Source organism: Danio aesculapii, chromosome 15 (assembly GCF_903798145.1).
Source record: "Danio aesculapii chromosome 15, fDanAes4.1, whole genome shotgun sequence".
Classification (NCBI taxonomy): Eukaryota; Metazoa; Chordata; class Actinopteri; order Cypriniformes; family Danionidae; genus Danio; species Danio aesculapii.
In genome coordinates this window covers 12,633,192-12,648,227 of record NC_079449.1, presented here as the reverse complement: position 1 = coordinate 12,648,227, position 15,036 = coordinate 12,633,192, and the positions used below count along the sequence as shown (strand labels likewise).

The 15,036-nt window shown below is 35.0% G+C and overlaps 1 protein-coding gene across 1 annotated transcript; it reads right to left on the bottom strand.

Annotated features, from left to right (window-relative positions):
- Nucleotides 1-8,972: 8,972 nt before the first annotated feature.
- si:dkey-23k10.5 (GTPase IMAP family member 8) lies at nucleotides 8,973-14,855 on the bottom strand. Its single transcript, XM_056473256.1, has 6 exons — nucleotides 14,682-14,855; nucleotides 13,467-14,135; nucleotides 12,948-12,980; nucleotides 10,848-11,546; nucleotides 10,090-10,761; nucleotides 8,973-10,000 (listed from the first exon to the last, which is right to left on the bottom strand). The coding sequence occupies exons 1-6, from the start codon at nucleotides 14,710-14,712 to the stop codon at nucleotides 9,864-9,866; spliced, it is 2,241 nt and encodes a 746-aa protein (XP_056329231.1). The 5' UTR covers nucleotides 14,713-14,855; the 3' UTR covers nucleotides 8,973-9,863.
- Nucleotides 14,856-15,036: the final 181 nt, after the last annotated feature.

Sequence of the window (15,036 nt, the reverse complement as noted above, 5' to 3'; positions counted from 1 at the left end):
ACACCATACTAAAAAGTTTATTTTACATAAGAAAAATGCTAATTAATGAAAACTAATACCCACCCCAAATTAGAAAAATTGATATGCAGAATGTAACGATGTCCTGCACAATGTGTTGTTACCTAATGTCTATCTTACTTTTTAAGAGCAATATTTTTAAGAACAGAATTTCAGTCTTTACCTGATTTGTGGCCAAAGATAAGAGTACTTTCTCTGGTCCAGCAACAGGAGACCAGTCAGTCACCTGGGATTTTGTCAAGCAATTAAACTTTGACTTTCCAGTCACTCACAGCTAAGTCTGATGACTCTCACAGCAAAACAACCCTCATCTCCACAATCACAAAGTAGAACAATAGTCAAACATACCTACCAGACAAACCGGTTTATGAAGCAGCATTAAAAACAAAGAGCGGATGTTATTCAATATAAATAAAAATGAATGTAGTCACCAAAAGCTGTATGTTAATTAGCAACATGTCTATTCAAACTATTTATGTTTTAATCCAATACTCAATGTCTCATCTATCCCAAATATTTATTTAACTTTTGCAAATTCATACTCTACCATAAAAAGCCATTCTGTGTCACAAGAAATACTTTTTATTTTAAATGCTTTGTTTTGACTGTTTAACTGCAGCATTTGTTAAAATACATAGATCACACAGCTGCCTCATAACATGCAAGACCTGTGTACGGTTTTTAATAAACAATCATGATATGTTATGAATAATAGCAATTCACCTACTATTACGGCCAATACCACATGTCTGTATCCCAAATGCCTTTGGACTGTGGGGGAAACCGGAGCACCCAGAGGGAAACCCACGTGAACATGAGGAGAACATGCAAACTCCACACGGAAATGCCAACTGACCCATCCGGGAATCAAACTAGCATCCTTCTTGCTGTGAGGTGACAGTGCTAACCCCTGAACCACCATGCCACCATCTCTTATTTAAATTAGTGTAATTCTGTAAATATCTGTATGGCCATGTGCACATGACTTGATAACTTTATATTTAAAGTTATACATTTTCAAATATAAACTGCATTGGTGTTTGATAAAGCATTCATTCATGTGCTAAGAGCTACATAAATTTAAAGGTGACTAAGGCCATCATAAACTTATATATTTTTAGGGAGTCTGACGAGAAATTGTAGGGTTAAAGACAACCTAACAATGCAGATATTCCCTTAAATGAATTAATAAAGTCTCCAAGAAGTAATAGTAAAGGTTATAATAGTTATAATAGTATATAAAGTGTGAGTAGCAGCTTAAAGCTCTAGCACTTTAGTTTAGGTCACAATTCACAGTATTAACAAACCATTAGCTAACACTACTAGTTTTATAAACTACTATTTAGCTGTTCATTAATAGTAAGGTAGAAGTTGGGTTTAGGTTTTGGGTAGGATTAGGGATGCAGAATAAATTCAGACTTTATAACTACTTATGAACAGTTAATAACTCAAAATAGGCAGGTAATAAGCCAATTAATAGCATGTATTGTGACCTAAACTAAAGTATTACTGCTCTAATTTATACAGACGCATTCATTATTTTTCCTCATTAGTCTTTTTAAATGGTGTGGCTGTTTGAGAAGACTTTGCCTTTCTCCATTGCTTTTTAAAGAGATAAACCATATTTTATACACAAAATAAAATCATAAAAAAATCAAGAGCATCTGCACTCTCAAGAGCAAGAGCATCTGCTGTCTCACGCCTTTAAACACCACCCCGCATTCATTGCATGTCCACATTTGTCATCTGAGGAACAAGTAATTTATAAAATAAAAGATTCACGCAGCTTATTCTACAGCAGCAAATTCAATTTTTACTGTTAATATTTGGCACCAGTTAATCAGGAAGTGATGATTTTGTTTTAGTTTTTTTGACTGAAAATGTATTCACATTTTTGGATGAAAACATAGCTAATGTTTTCACTCATTTTATTTTTAGTGGGTGAGCGGTTTACTTTGACAGTATTTGAAAAATGAGTGAGGAAAACTGACACTCATAGAGTGGCTAAGTCATCTCTTTTTAGTCCGTTGACAGTCAGTGTTATTAATACTGTGATAATATAATTAGAAGACAGACATTGCTTCAGTATTAAATTTATAATCCATAATTTTTTAATACCTGTATTCAAAGGGGCCTTCCTCCTTGAAGACAATAGTATGTACTTTTGACTGGTCACTTCTTAAGGACACACAGCTGGGCTCTGGTGAGTCTGGACCCTCAGTCTCCATTGAGCTTTAAGAAAAATGAATTTGCACTTTATTTAGAAAAGGTTTATATGTAAGACCTTGCCTGTTATTATATCTGTCATTAAATCTTCACCACATCAATTTTCTTCATTGTTTATACCCGTGTTTCTAGGGTACTTTATCTCCAAACTTTGTCTCACACTTGATTGAATGCTGCACCACTTTGGGGATCCAGAGTTTCTTCAGCCCTAGTGATATGTATCAGAAACACTTGGCTTGTGAATTCTCTTTTAAAGCGTTCATTTTTACAAAAGGTGTATACATTCATTCATTTTCTTTTCGGCTTAGTCCCTTTATTAATCCAGGGTCGCCACAGCAGAATGAAACCTCCATACACACTCATGCACTACAGACAATTTAGCAGAATTAAACCTCTATACACACTTATACACTACCGACAATTTAGCCTACCCAAGTCACCCGCATGTCTTTGGACTGTGGGGGAAACCTGAGCACCCAGAGGAAACCCAGGCGAACGCGGAGAGGACATGCAAACTCCACACAGAAATGCCAACTGACTCAGCTGAGGCTCGAACCAGCAACCTTCTTGCTGTGAGGTGACAACACTACCTACTGCGTCGCCCTGGTGTTTACAAATGTAGCATATTTGCATTTGATCATCATCAAAGCTAAACTTAATTTATCATATTCTTTATTTACTTACTAAGAATATAAGCAAGTGTGTTTGTTATAGGTATAATGTGTAAGTATAAGATTCAGTGTTGTTATAGGATTTCTCTATTTAGAATATGCAAAGAATATTTGTCTGAAATTATATTATTAAAGAGAAAGTCTGAATGTACAATAAAAAAAAATCAACATTACCCTAATTAGAATACATTGTATTCATCTAGCAAGTACTGCAAGGAAACAAGATTATTAAAATAGCCTACTGAAATGATATGATTGGTTTTATTGACAATATTGTACAGCAGTAAAATAGTCTATTGATATAGACGTTGCTTATGACAATGAACAATGATGGTTATTGCCAAATAATATTACATTACCAATCAGGGAAACAAAAATCATTGGCTTCATTCTATAACCTAAAATCTAAACTGTTCCTAAGCAACTGAGATAAAGTTGGTTATATTCGTGTATTCAGACTTTCTTCATAATATTTGAATTTCAGGAAAGTATTTGTTGCAAATTCTAAATAGTGAAATCATATTAGCAGTCAATGACTATATCAAACTACAACATAGTTCTCAGTCAAAGAAATAGTGCTAATGTTGTTTTGAAGTCATACCTGCATTTGAATTCAGACTGATTATTCAAAATACCGTGTCACAAATTATCACTGAACAACTTTACCTCAATTTCTAAGCATTGTGAATATGATGGCAGTCAACCATTTAATGCAGATCAGTCATATTACTATATCTGAGTGTTGATTATGTTTCTAGCCATTGTGTGGCCAGTAAAATTCCCATCATCTCTGTTTAATGATTATTCAACCTATTAACAATCTTATATTTAAAAGGTTTCTAGGCCTAAATGAAGATTTTTTTTCAACTAGGAAAAACCCCACAACATTAACTATGACATCTAAAAACTACACACAAAAAAAAACTTTACTTTTCAATGATTGTTGAATTGCTTCTAAATATACCCTCACCATTTTCTGTTACTTTCTTCATGCATAATTTCCTTCCGTTCCAAATATGTATTTGAAATACATGTATCATGAATACGGCCCATCCCTAATACTGTCATTATATATTATTTAGCATTGTGCAGTGTACTATTTTCAATTATTGTTGACTTTCTGAATCTACCCCTGCCAATGGCCTGTTAATTTCTTTATATGTGATGCATAATTTCCATCCATACTCCAAGGATTGACCACCTTCTTAAAAATGAATCAGTTTTCTGTTCTAATCTCAAGCTTAGGTAAATAACTGAGAAAGCACCAATCAGAGGCCACATTTTTATGATGTCATTGTGTAGTCTTCTTATGTACAAAGTATATAAACTGGATTGACAGCCTGAAGGCGGCCAAGATGGCGTCAACGTAGGTAGACTTCTGTCACGCTGTTAAAAGAAATCGGGAGTTTGCAGCCAACATGCACTAGTTAAATATAGGATGCCTCTCAAATCCTAACCAGAATAAGTATATAGACGGTGAATGGGCAAGAGAAGAAATAGAAAACAACAGGCGCCTCTGGTAAACTTTGAATCTGATGAGATGGAGCTCTCTGGAGAGTCGGCTATGGATCTCTGCGATCTTCCCAAATCTGCCAGATAAAAGTGACTCTCCCCTCAAAAAAAGAAACAATGTCACTACAAGTTTGGAATATTCCTCTGATATTATTGAAGCTATCCAGGCGCTCAGTGTGAAGCTTGATCATACTCTTACAAAGGTATTATCGATAGAGAAAACAACGGAGCTTACATCAGCCAAGGTGGATAGTTTAGCAACTTCTGTGCAACATCTCGTCGCTGATGTTAAAGCTCACGATGTCCGATTTTCCCACATGGATGGAGAACTACGTGCTTTAAAAGATGAAAATGCATCGCTGAAGGCTAAAATATCTGATGCGCAACGTTACAGCCGGCGATGGGCACTTAAATTATACGGCTTAAAAGAAGCAGACGGGGAAGACGTTAGACAAATGAACATTGATGCTCTTGGAAAAGTTGTGCCGAAAATTCAAGACCAGCTGAATCGTGTGGTGGATGTGGCTCATCGTCTTGGTGGCAAATTGCCGTCAAACACGAATTCTAAGAGGGCCATTGTCATTCTTTTTTCAAAGCGCATTTTCCGTGACGAAGTCTGGAAGGCTACCAGAAATTCTACGTTTCTACAGGATAACAACCTTTGCATCTCTGAATTTCTTTCACCTGAAGATAAAGCAGCAAGAGAAAAACTATGGCCGATTGTAAAAAAAAGGCAAGAGAGGAAGGAAAAATGGCTGTATTCCGTGGTCAGTGGGCATTCGTTGAAGGGAAAAGAATTGACGTTAATTGACTGTATAATATATACAAGAGGCATCATTAAATTACAATTCTAGTTTGTTTTTTACATTTATGATAATATTTTGCTGCATCTCTTGATGTACGTTTAACCTCAAGACTATAGGCTAGGTCTTGTAGTTTGGTAGGTTGTAAAGGGAATCCCGTTCTTTTTTTCCTTTAATTTTTTATTTAGTTTATTATCACTTTTCGTCTGTTTGGACTATAGTTGTTAGTGTATGGTTTTTGAGTTCTGTTCTTTAAGTATAGCATCCTTGAATTTAAGGGGTATTCGAGATAACACGAAAAGGAAAGCTTTATTTCTTTACTTGAAATGAACTGATACCGACTTTGTTTTTTTGTCAAGAGACTCATTCCACGGACTTGAATGTGAAATTATGGAAATCACAATGGGGAAACTCTACTTATTTTAGTCATGGAACTTCACAATCAGCAGGTGTAATGGTTTTGATGAAACCATTGAATCGATTTAAAGGAGATGTACTTGACTTTGTTGCAGATGAAAATGGAAGATGGTTGATTTTAACTATTAGACTGAACAACACAATGTTTATAATTTAAAATGTTTATGGTTGTAATTCTAATTCATTGAATAAGACTTTTTTGCCAAAATTTCTGATTTAATTAATCACTAAAAAACTAAACAATTTTCATGCTTCATATATTATATGCTCAGGCGATTTTAATGACTGTATAGATGGTTTGTTTGATAGATATCCCTCTCGTACCCTCCAACATGCTGGTCAATCCAATCTGTCATCTCTTTGTGCCTCTTTATGACTTACAGATACTTGCCTTTTTATAACCCTGTGAAATTAGAGTACACACGGTCTAACAAAAACAAGTCTTCACAATTTCTGATCTCTAACACAGCTTTACATTATGTTAAGTAAATTGATCATAGACATGCTCCATAACATTAACAGATCATAAACTTATTTATTAATCTATTAAAGGTTCAAAAGAAAATTCTAGTCTTAGAGGATATTGGAAATTTAATAATAATCATCTTTAATAACTTTAATACCTGTGATAAAAATATTGCAACTGATACTTTTGGAGGATTAAAAGATAAATTCAAAAGTAATTGGGAAATTTTTAAATATAAAGTTAGAAAAATTGCCATAAAACGTAGTAAAGAATTTTAAAAAATGAACAAACAAAAGGAAATGGAATTACTGGATAATTTACATATTCTGGAAGAGAATTCCTTCTCTTCCAGAATATGTAAATTATCCAGTAATTCCATTTCCATTCGTACTAAAGAAGATGAGGAAGAGTTGACTAAAATTCTATCTAAACTTGATCTAATGTACCTGGATCTCGCTAGAGGTGCCTTCCTTCGCTCTAGAGCCAAATGCCTCAAAGAGGGAGAAATATTAGATAATTTAATTCAGTTATTAAATATATCCATGTAAAAATTATTCAACTTCTTAAAAATCCTATTTTCTATTATTCTCTATCTGCTGTAAACCCAAAACTACATTTAGAAGGTGTTGAGTTGACTGAAAAAAAATGTACTAACAAACATATTCGTAATATTTTTCAAAAGCAAAATAAAATTTCTCAGAGAGGCAAATTTTTCTGGAACTCTATTATAGTTAATATTAATTGGAAAAGAGGTTAACTCCCTTCAAATTATTAATAATAAAATTAAGGAAATCCATTTTAAAATATTACATACAATTTACCCAGTAAAATCGTTTTTATCAAAGTACATTGAAATAGAGGATATCTGTGGTTTCTGCAATGTGGATAAAGAGAGCCTTTGTCTTTTGTTTTTTGAATGCAACATTGTAAAGAATTTCTGAAAGAATCTAGCCAAATATATTTTTTAAAAGGACAAAACTTAGTTATTATTTTACATTAAAATATATTATTTTTTATTATGAAAACAAATCTAACAAATGTCTTGAATATATTGATAATCTCCTTATTTTATTGGCAAAGTTTTCCATACACAAACAGAAATTTGCTAAATCATCTCCCACATAAACAGTTTTTTGTATCGAGTTTGACTTCTTTATTTCCACAGTCAAATTGTTGAAAAGCAAAAAATCTGAGATATGCATCAATTATTATGACTCTTTTTTGATTCCCCTGTCAATTCTTAAAATCATTGGATGTAGAAATGCCATACTCTATACTTTTATGTTAATTAATTAACATAAATTCATTCATTTATTTGACTTTTTACCATTGTTGGATTAGTTTTTTTGTGTTTCATATTTTTTATTTTGTTGTATGTTTGTTCCTGACGGTTATGCAATAAAAAAAAAGTAAATAAACTACAAATAAAAAAACTACAAAAAGACACCAGAAAGTATTTTGGTACAAAATATTAATAATTTTTTTTATAAACCTCATCAAATACAAATGACAAAATGCAACTATATTTTGCTTAAGATGTATTAGAAATACATGTATCATAATGCCCATCCCTGTTTACAGTCGTACTTACTGTACTTTAATCACCTGATTTGCGAACACGGCTATTAACAAAAAAGTCTATAATGTTAGCATCGCTATGTAATATGTAAAGTGATAAATATAATGAAAATCTATCTTTACCAGTTTCTGCAGCGCCCTGTGCGGAGTTCGGAGTTGGAGTTCGGTTCCTGTGGACAGACCTAAAGGCAAACTTGTTTTTTAAGTAAAAGTGAAAGTAAGACCGTGATAGGCCTACAGCAGTTTTGGTTTGACAGGTTTGACAGCACCCCCCCCCCCCCCCCCCCCCCCCCCCCCCCCTCCCACACACACACAGAGACACACCTAGCGTCAACAGGTAGTTCTGATGAGCTTGTTTTAAAACGAGTTTGGCGCATTTAAATTGAATTTAAGTAGGCTGTTGTGCACAATTTGTAAAATAGCATATATTGAAAAACAATATATAACCTATTAGCATAAAGTATTTTACACAACAAAGGGATAAATATCTTGCATAATTTCAAGGTAATAATCAAATTAGTGGCATCAAGTCATTCCTATCCCAACATTATATTATATTATTAAATAATGAAAACGAGAAAAAATATTTAACAGTATATGTATATTCACGTTTTCTATTTAAATTAAATATGGTCAGATTCACATGAAATAGCAGTTAAACTGAGAAATATCTCCCTCTAGTGGAATTACATATAAATGCCTCACATATCCCTAAAATAACAATTCATTAAAGGGATAGTTCACCCAAAAAAATAAAAATTCTGCCGTCATTTAATCACCAGTCTTGTTCCAAAATTGTTTGATTTTTTTTTTTTCTATTTGATGATATCTTGAAGAATGTTGGAAACCTGTAACCATTATTAATTGTTTTGTTAAAGGTTTTCTCTTTCTTCTGTATATCTTCTTTTGTGTTGAAGAGAACAAAAAAGAAAACTGGTTTGGAACAAGTAAATGATGGCAGAATTTTCATTTTTGGGGTGAATTATGCCTTTAGAGTTTCATGAAACTCCCCTCTTTTAGTTAAAGTTTACCTACGAATTAAAAAAAAATGCTACATGATGAGTGAGGAGCTGCCGCAGAATACAGTGGAGTGGGCATGGCGGGGAAAGCACTGAAAAAAGAGGCAGGCAAGCAAAAGTCAATTGACTCACTAATTCAGACTAAAAGTTAGACACAAATTACAAGACGCATATATACTTGGCAAAGTTAAAATGCAATGAAATAAACCCTCTATCATTTTCAAAGTATTTTAAAAGTAGCCTATTACATATATTATATTTAATATCGCGGGGGCAGCAGTCTTAGGAGAGTATTGACTTTTTGTTCCCCGTTTTTCTTTATTGCCAGGTATGTTTACACATATAAGGAATTTGTTTTTGTGACTGAAGCTTACAGTGCAACAGAATGACACTGACATGACAAAAAACATAGATAATAAAATAATTTTCAAATAACAATAGGGAATACAAATATACAAACAAACTGTATGTACAGTAATTCTATAATTAAAATATTGTATGTACAATACATTGTCATTGTAATTCCTGGACTATTCAAACAGTGCACAAACACACTCTCTTTGCAAAGTGATGTTTTGTTCTGGCTGATATTCCTCACCGTTGTCTGTTTCTTTTTGAGTTGTCTTCATGGGCTGTACCTGTGAATGTTTGCTGCTTGCCTATTCCGTATTACACTGTTATGTTTTTCATTGGCCATAATTATTGCTGGTAATCAACCTCAGCCTATTTGTTTGCCATTGAAAAAAAAAAGCTACGGGGATCTGAACTCAGGCCCGTTTTTGCTTTTAAACATTTACATTTATGCGTTTAGCAGACTTTTTATCCATAAATGACACCTGTGAACACACCCAGAGCAGTGGGCTGCCCGTGGAGCAGTTGGGTGTTCAGTGCCTTGCTCTAGGGAATAACCTCAGCCACACAGTCCACATCCACACTGACATTTCATCTCGCATTTCTGAAAAGGTCTCTATCCACAATATATTGCTTAAAATGTACATCACGTGACCATACACACACTCTGGCATGATAATCATGTAGATTTCACTTTCAAACTTAGTATTAATTATTGTTTCTGTATATAAAATGATTGTTGCTTTTACCGCACATTACTACACAATGTTAAACTGTATGTTTCTTAATCCGAACCAATTTCTCAATCAAACTCAGGGATTGAGCCAAGAGACTCCACTCCAGAACTTCTTTTTGAACTTGACTTTCCAGGTGTTTTTTGGGATCTCTGCGACACAAATGCTGAACTTATACCAGAGGAAAGACTGGATTTATCACCAACTGCAAAAAGAGGAATAAAAGCATATCAAATAAAACAAATAAAACCTCGAAATTTAAAAAAATAATAATAATCTTAAACAGCAGCTTACAGTTTACTGGATCATCTAAACTATGTGCTTTTTTAATAGGTACAGCGATTGTTCTTTCAATCTTCTCTAAAGTCTCTCTGTCAATTTCAAAATGACGTCCTCTGTTTTCTGCCACCATCTCCTCAATCTTCTCCAGGAGTTCTGTGACCTGAGATCCATCACCCCAGTTCTTATTGTTAAGGACATGATACCTGTTCCCACACTTCTTAACGAGCCACTGAAAAGCATCACCTTCACTTGCAATGAACACCTCAATGGGAGTTTCTTCTGGTTCATCTCCAACAGCGAACAGAACCAGTGTGTGTTTCCAGGCACTTTCACCGAGAGGCTCCATGATCTCTTCAAGTGCAACTTTCTCTTCTTCTGCAAAAGAAGAGTCAACACTCTGGACAAGAATGAAAGCATGCGTTCCTCCAGAGGAGCTTTCTGTTACACTTCTACAGATATTACGTTTAGCATCCTCAAGTCTTTCTCCAGTGAGGTAATCTTTCTCAAAACCTGGTGTACAAACCACAGTGAGCTTCCTTCCAGCCACTTCCCCAATTTCTTCTAGATTCACTTTGATTTCTTTGTCCAAAACTTGCCTTCCCAAAAGCGTTTCTCCTGTCAAACTTATGCTGGAATAGTGGGGTCCAAGCAACACCATCCTCAATTCAGAAAGTTTTGCAGCATCTGCTTAAATACAGTGAATCAACATTGAGTATATTTAATACAAGCACATAATGCAACAATAAACAATGTTTCCACAATTCACTCACCTGCTACTGAAGATCTTAATTCTTTTCTTTTTTGGACTTCATCTTGCAGTTGTTTTGCTCTTTCCTCTATTTTAATCCTCCTTTCTTTCACTTCTTGTAAATTTGTTTCATTTATCATAAAACAGCATTCTTCATTTCCTGCAACCATTTCTTCTATCTTGTCAAACAGCTCTGCCACTTGACAACCATCATCTGTGTTCTTGTTGTTGAAGACATGATATCTGTTCCCACATTGGTCTATTATCCACTGAAGAGCTTCTCCTTCACTCTCGATGAATACCTCAATGCTCGTGTCTCTCAACCAGTCGCCAAAAGTAAAGAGAACAATCATGTGATCCCAGATTGTGAGACCCAGAAGAGCCACGTGTTCCTCTACTGCCTTTCTGTAGACTTCAGTGAAAGAAACGTCCACTCGTATGACCAGCAGAAAGACATGAGGTCCTGGAGGACAGTGAGATGGGCTCAACACAATCTCATCTTTATACAGTCTGGGAGTATATTTCGAGTGGTAGTTTCTTTTTCGGCCTGGAGTGTTCACCACAGTGATGTGTCTTCCTGCAACATCTCCTTCTTGTATCACAGATCTACGTAATCTTTTGCAGTCAAATGAAGATTTGCCCAGGATGGTGTTTCCTGCTGAACTCTTGCCAGAGCTGTTATATCCCAGCAGCACAATCCTCAGCTCTGAGAGGTGATAATCTGCTGGCAGACATAAATGCTTATTTTTATGACAGGTCTAAACTCTGTTACTCTTTAAGCTCTGTGTTTATATCTTCCAATAATATGAAGGGACATCCTTAATACAACTAAAAAGGCTGAAGACCTTTGAAGTCAGTTTACCTAAATAGATTAGCATATTGTTTACAGACAGCAAATTTAGCAGGAACAGTTGGTCTATACAAGGTGTTTGTGGACATATCCAAATCATTTGTGCCGAACCCATAGGAACCCGACGGGTTTGGGCTTGATTTCTGGTTTCTGGGTTTTTTTCATGTGATGCATTTCGATTAGCATGAGAAAGTAATCAAATTGTTTGTTACAACATTAAAATCCATCTACGAAGGTGAAACAAATGATGATGGAGAAGTCAAAAAGAGCAAATTTTGACTGCGGTCAGGCCAGCCGCCAGTTCAAAAAGAACGGTCGTTCTAGCCGACAAGGTATTTCGGCAGTCCTTCATACACTGCGTATTAAGGTAGAGTGCTAAACAGCAATGTACAGCAAGCTGACAGGGAACATGACGAGGTCACTCGCTACATTGAAACCGCTGTCATGAAAAAATGAAATTACTGTTCTTCGCTGGTGGAAGATGAACAAACAATCCTACCCAAAACTGCCAAATTTGCCAGATCAATACTATGCATCTCGGCCAGTAGCAGCAGCAGTGAAAGGGTGTTTACTGCTGCTGGACACACCATCAATGAGTGCAGCATCACGCTAAAGCCATTTACAGTGGATTCAATAATGTTCCTCCACAAAACCACGTAGCCTAATCTTGGTGAGTAAAGTGTTTTCAATTTATAACTAAATATTAATTAATCAAAAATGCATAATGTGGACAGAGTATACAGGCTAATGTTGGCAATGTTCTTTTAATATTCAGCTTCACCGTCACCTTAAGGCTAGATTGTGAAGAGAAGTGGCGAAACAATTCCCACAGAGCTTTTATCTTAATTTCATTATTGCCAAATACCCATCATAATTTAAAATTTATTTGAATTTAATTTGTTAAGAAAGGCTTATTTTTATTGGTGTGTTGGCCAATTTAAAGGCTAAGTGTATTTGCCTAGGCCTACAGTACCGAACGCTACCCTTCACAGTGACGTTACTAGCTCCAATGAGTGCATTGTGTCGGACATTGTATCTCTGAGATATGCAATCTCAGCTTGCATCATCAAGGCTGCATCCAGATCCTATTGGAATGATGCTCCATCTGAAAACACATTCATGTTTTTGAATGTCTGTATGTGAGTGTATGTGTGTTTAATTGTACTGTAGCATACTCAATTAAAATAGGCAGTTTGTCACTAATCTATAGCAACTACTCTTTACTGGGGGCAGTTGTCCCCAAAAAAGAAAATTCTGTCATTATTTACTCACCCTCAACTTGTTCCAAACCTGTTTGAGTTTCTTCTGCAGACACAAAAGATATTTTGAAGAATATTGGAAAGCAGCAGTCATAGATAATACACATAGATAATATCTTGTTTTCTGTTTAACAAAAGAAACGTTGAAGAGTCCAGATTCAGAACCCTTTAAGTGTCAGCAAATGGTAAGGACGTCTTCTTTTTGGGGTGAAGTATCCCTTTAAACATAATTAAAGTATCTAAAACTATTTGTCAAGATTGTGTTTCTGTGCAGTCCAAATACCAATTAAAAGGTAAATTAAACACATTCTATCCTATTTGGTATCTTTTTTTTTTAGCACATTTTAGTACAAAATATGGAAAATAATAACATAATGTGCCTAAAGGTTATGGATCAAAGTCAGAGAGAGGTAATAATTGGCTTCTTTAAGTGAAAATTGAGACTTGCTGTACTGTACATTCTTGGAGATTTTAAGTGTTACAATCACTCTCTTTTCAACAAAAGCAAAATTTGTGGTTATAGAAAGCTCACCAGTTGTTGTCTTGTCTTTCAGCTGCAGATGTTTGATCCCTCTTTCTATTGCTCTCTTCTGCTGTTCTCTCCTCTTCTCCTCCACATGTTGTAAAGTATCTCTGTTCATTTCATAATAGCCACCTCTGTTGCTTTCCACCATTTCCTTTATTTTCTTAATCAGTTGTGTGACCTGAGATCCATCACCCCAGTGTTTAATATTGAGCTCATGATATCTGTTTCCACATTTCTCAATAAGCCACCGAAGGTTTTCATTCTCCAACAGTCGAGTGGCTTTATCTTCTGTCTGATCCTCACAGGTGAACAACACTATTGTGTGCCTCCACACTTCCTCCCCAAAATATCTCATATTCTCACATAGAATGTCTTTTTCATTTTGTCTAAATGGTGTGTCCACATTTAAAACCAGGAGCAGGACATGAGGTCCTGGACGACATCTATTTACGCTCAGGACAATTTCTTGTTTGTACAGTTTAGGGTTTTCTTCAAACGGTAAATTTCCCCACCAGCCTGGAGTATCAACCACAGTGATCCTTGTTCCAGCGATTTCACTTTGTTTCTCCACACAAGGCAAAGTCTGCTTTGAGTCAAACTCCACTTTGCCCAGGATAGTGTTTCCTGCTAAACTTTTCTCATCATTTTTTGGACCCAAAAGAAGAATCCTCAGCTCTGTAAGTGAACATAAGGGATGAACTTTACAAAAAAACAAAACACTAATCTGGCTTGTGGTAATATAGCGCTTCCATTAGGACTGCACAATTAACTTGTGAAAGAATGACATAACAACAATAGCTGCCACAATTAATTAGCGAAAAGTAAATACTTACAACATTTTGATCAATGGTTTGTATTTGAATTCAGTCCTAGCTAAATTGAAGTGACTGACAGCCTAAGTGATAGATAATGTAATAACAGTAGCATTGATTCTAAATTTTCTTTACATCATTTATTTACTTTGACTTTCATAATGCTTATTGACTACTGTTAACTTGACTACTTAGAGAACATCTTGATTTACTGATGCATTAGGCGACGATATATAAAACTCTTTTCAGGTTGTTTTGGATATATAAATGAGAAACACAGGTTTCAGTTGCCCAAGAAAAATGTTAATTAATAACAAATACTTTAATCATTACATATTGTGCAGCTCTAATATACACAAAGTAAAATCTGATCGATCAAACTGCAGTAATATAAATTCATCACACTTACCTGAGGAATTATATGGACGACTTGGATTCATGTTGACACTAAATGTCCTCTTTAATGGTTAAATGTAAGATTCTGTTCTTTAAAATAATGCATTAACTGCAGTTAGATACAGTTGAGCACTTTTCAAAGACGTTCTGTTGCGCAGACTAACTTGTTTTCAGAAAACAGCAGAACTTTGTTTCCTTATTGCTGCTTTTTTTATTGAGCCATATATTTTTACAAGCGATCAAAGAGCAGTCAGGTGTGTTGTTCCAAACGAAATCCATATCAAAAACATGTTCATAACAAAGAAAGCACTATGTGAAATGCAAAGTTTAACTGCATCACAGCTCCACAATGAGAAACTATTACAATT

Coding starts and splice junctions, on each gene's coding strand:
- si:dkey-23k10.5 (XM_056473256.1), bottom strand. CDS start 14,712: ATGAATCCAAGTCGTCCATATAATTCCTCAG. Junction 11,547..12,947: donor AGGTTTGGAACAAGTTGAGG/GTGAGTAAATAA, acceptor GTCTGCCAGCAG/ATTATCACCTCTCAGAGCTG. Junction 10,001..10,089: donor TTTAGATGATCCAGTAAACT/GTAAGCTGCTGT, acceptor CTCTTTTTGCAG/TTGGTGATAAATCCAGTCTT.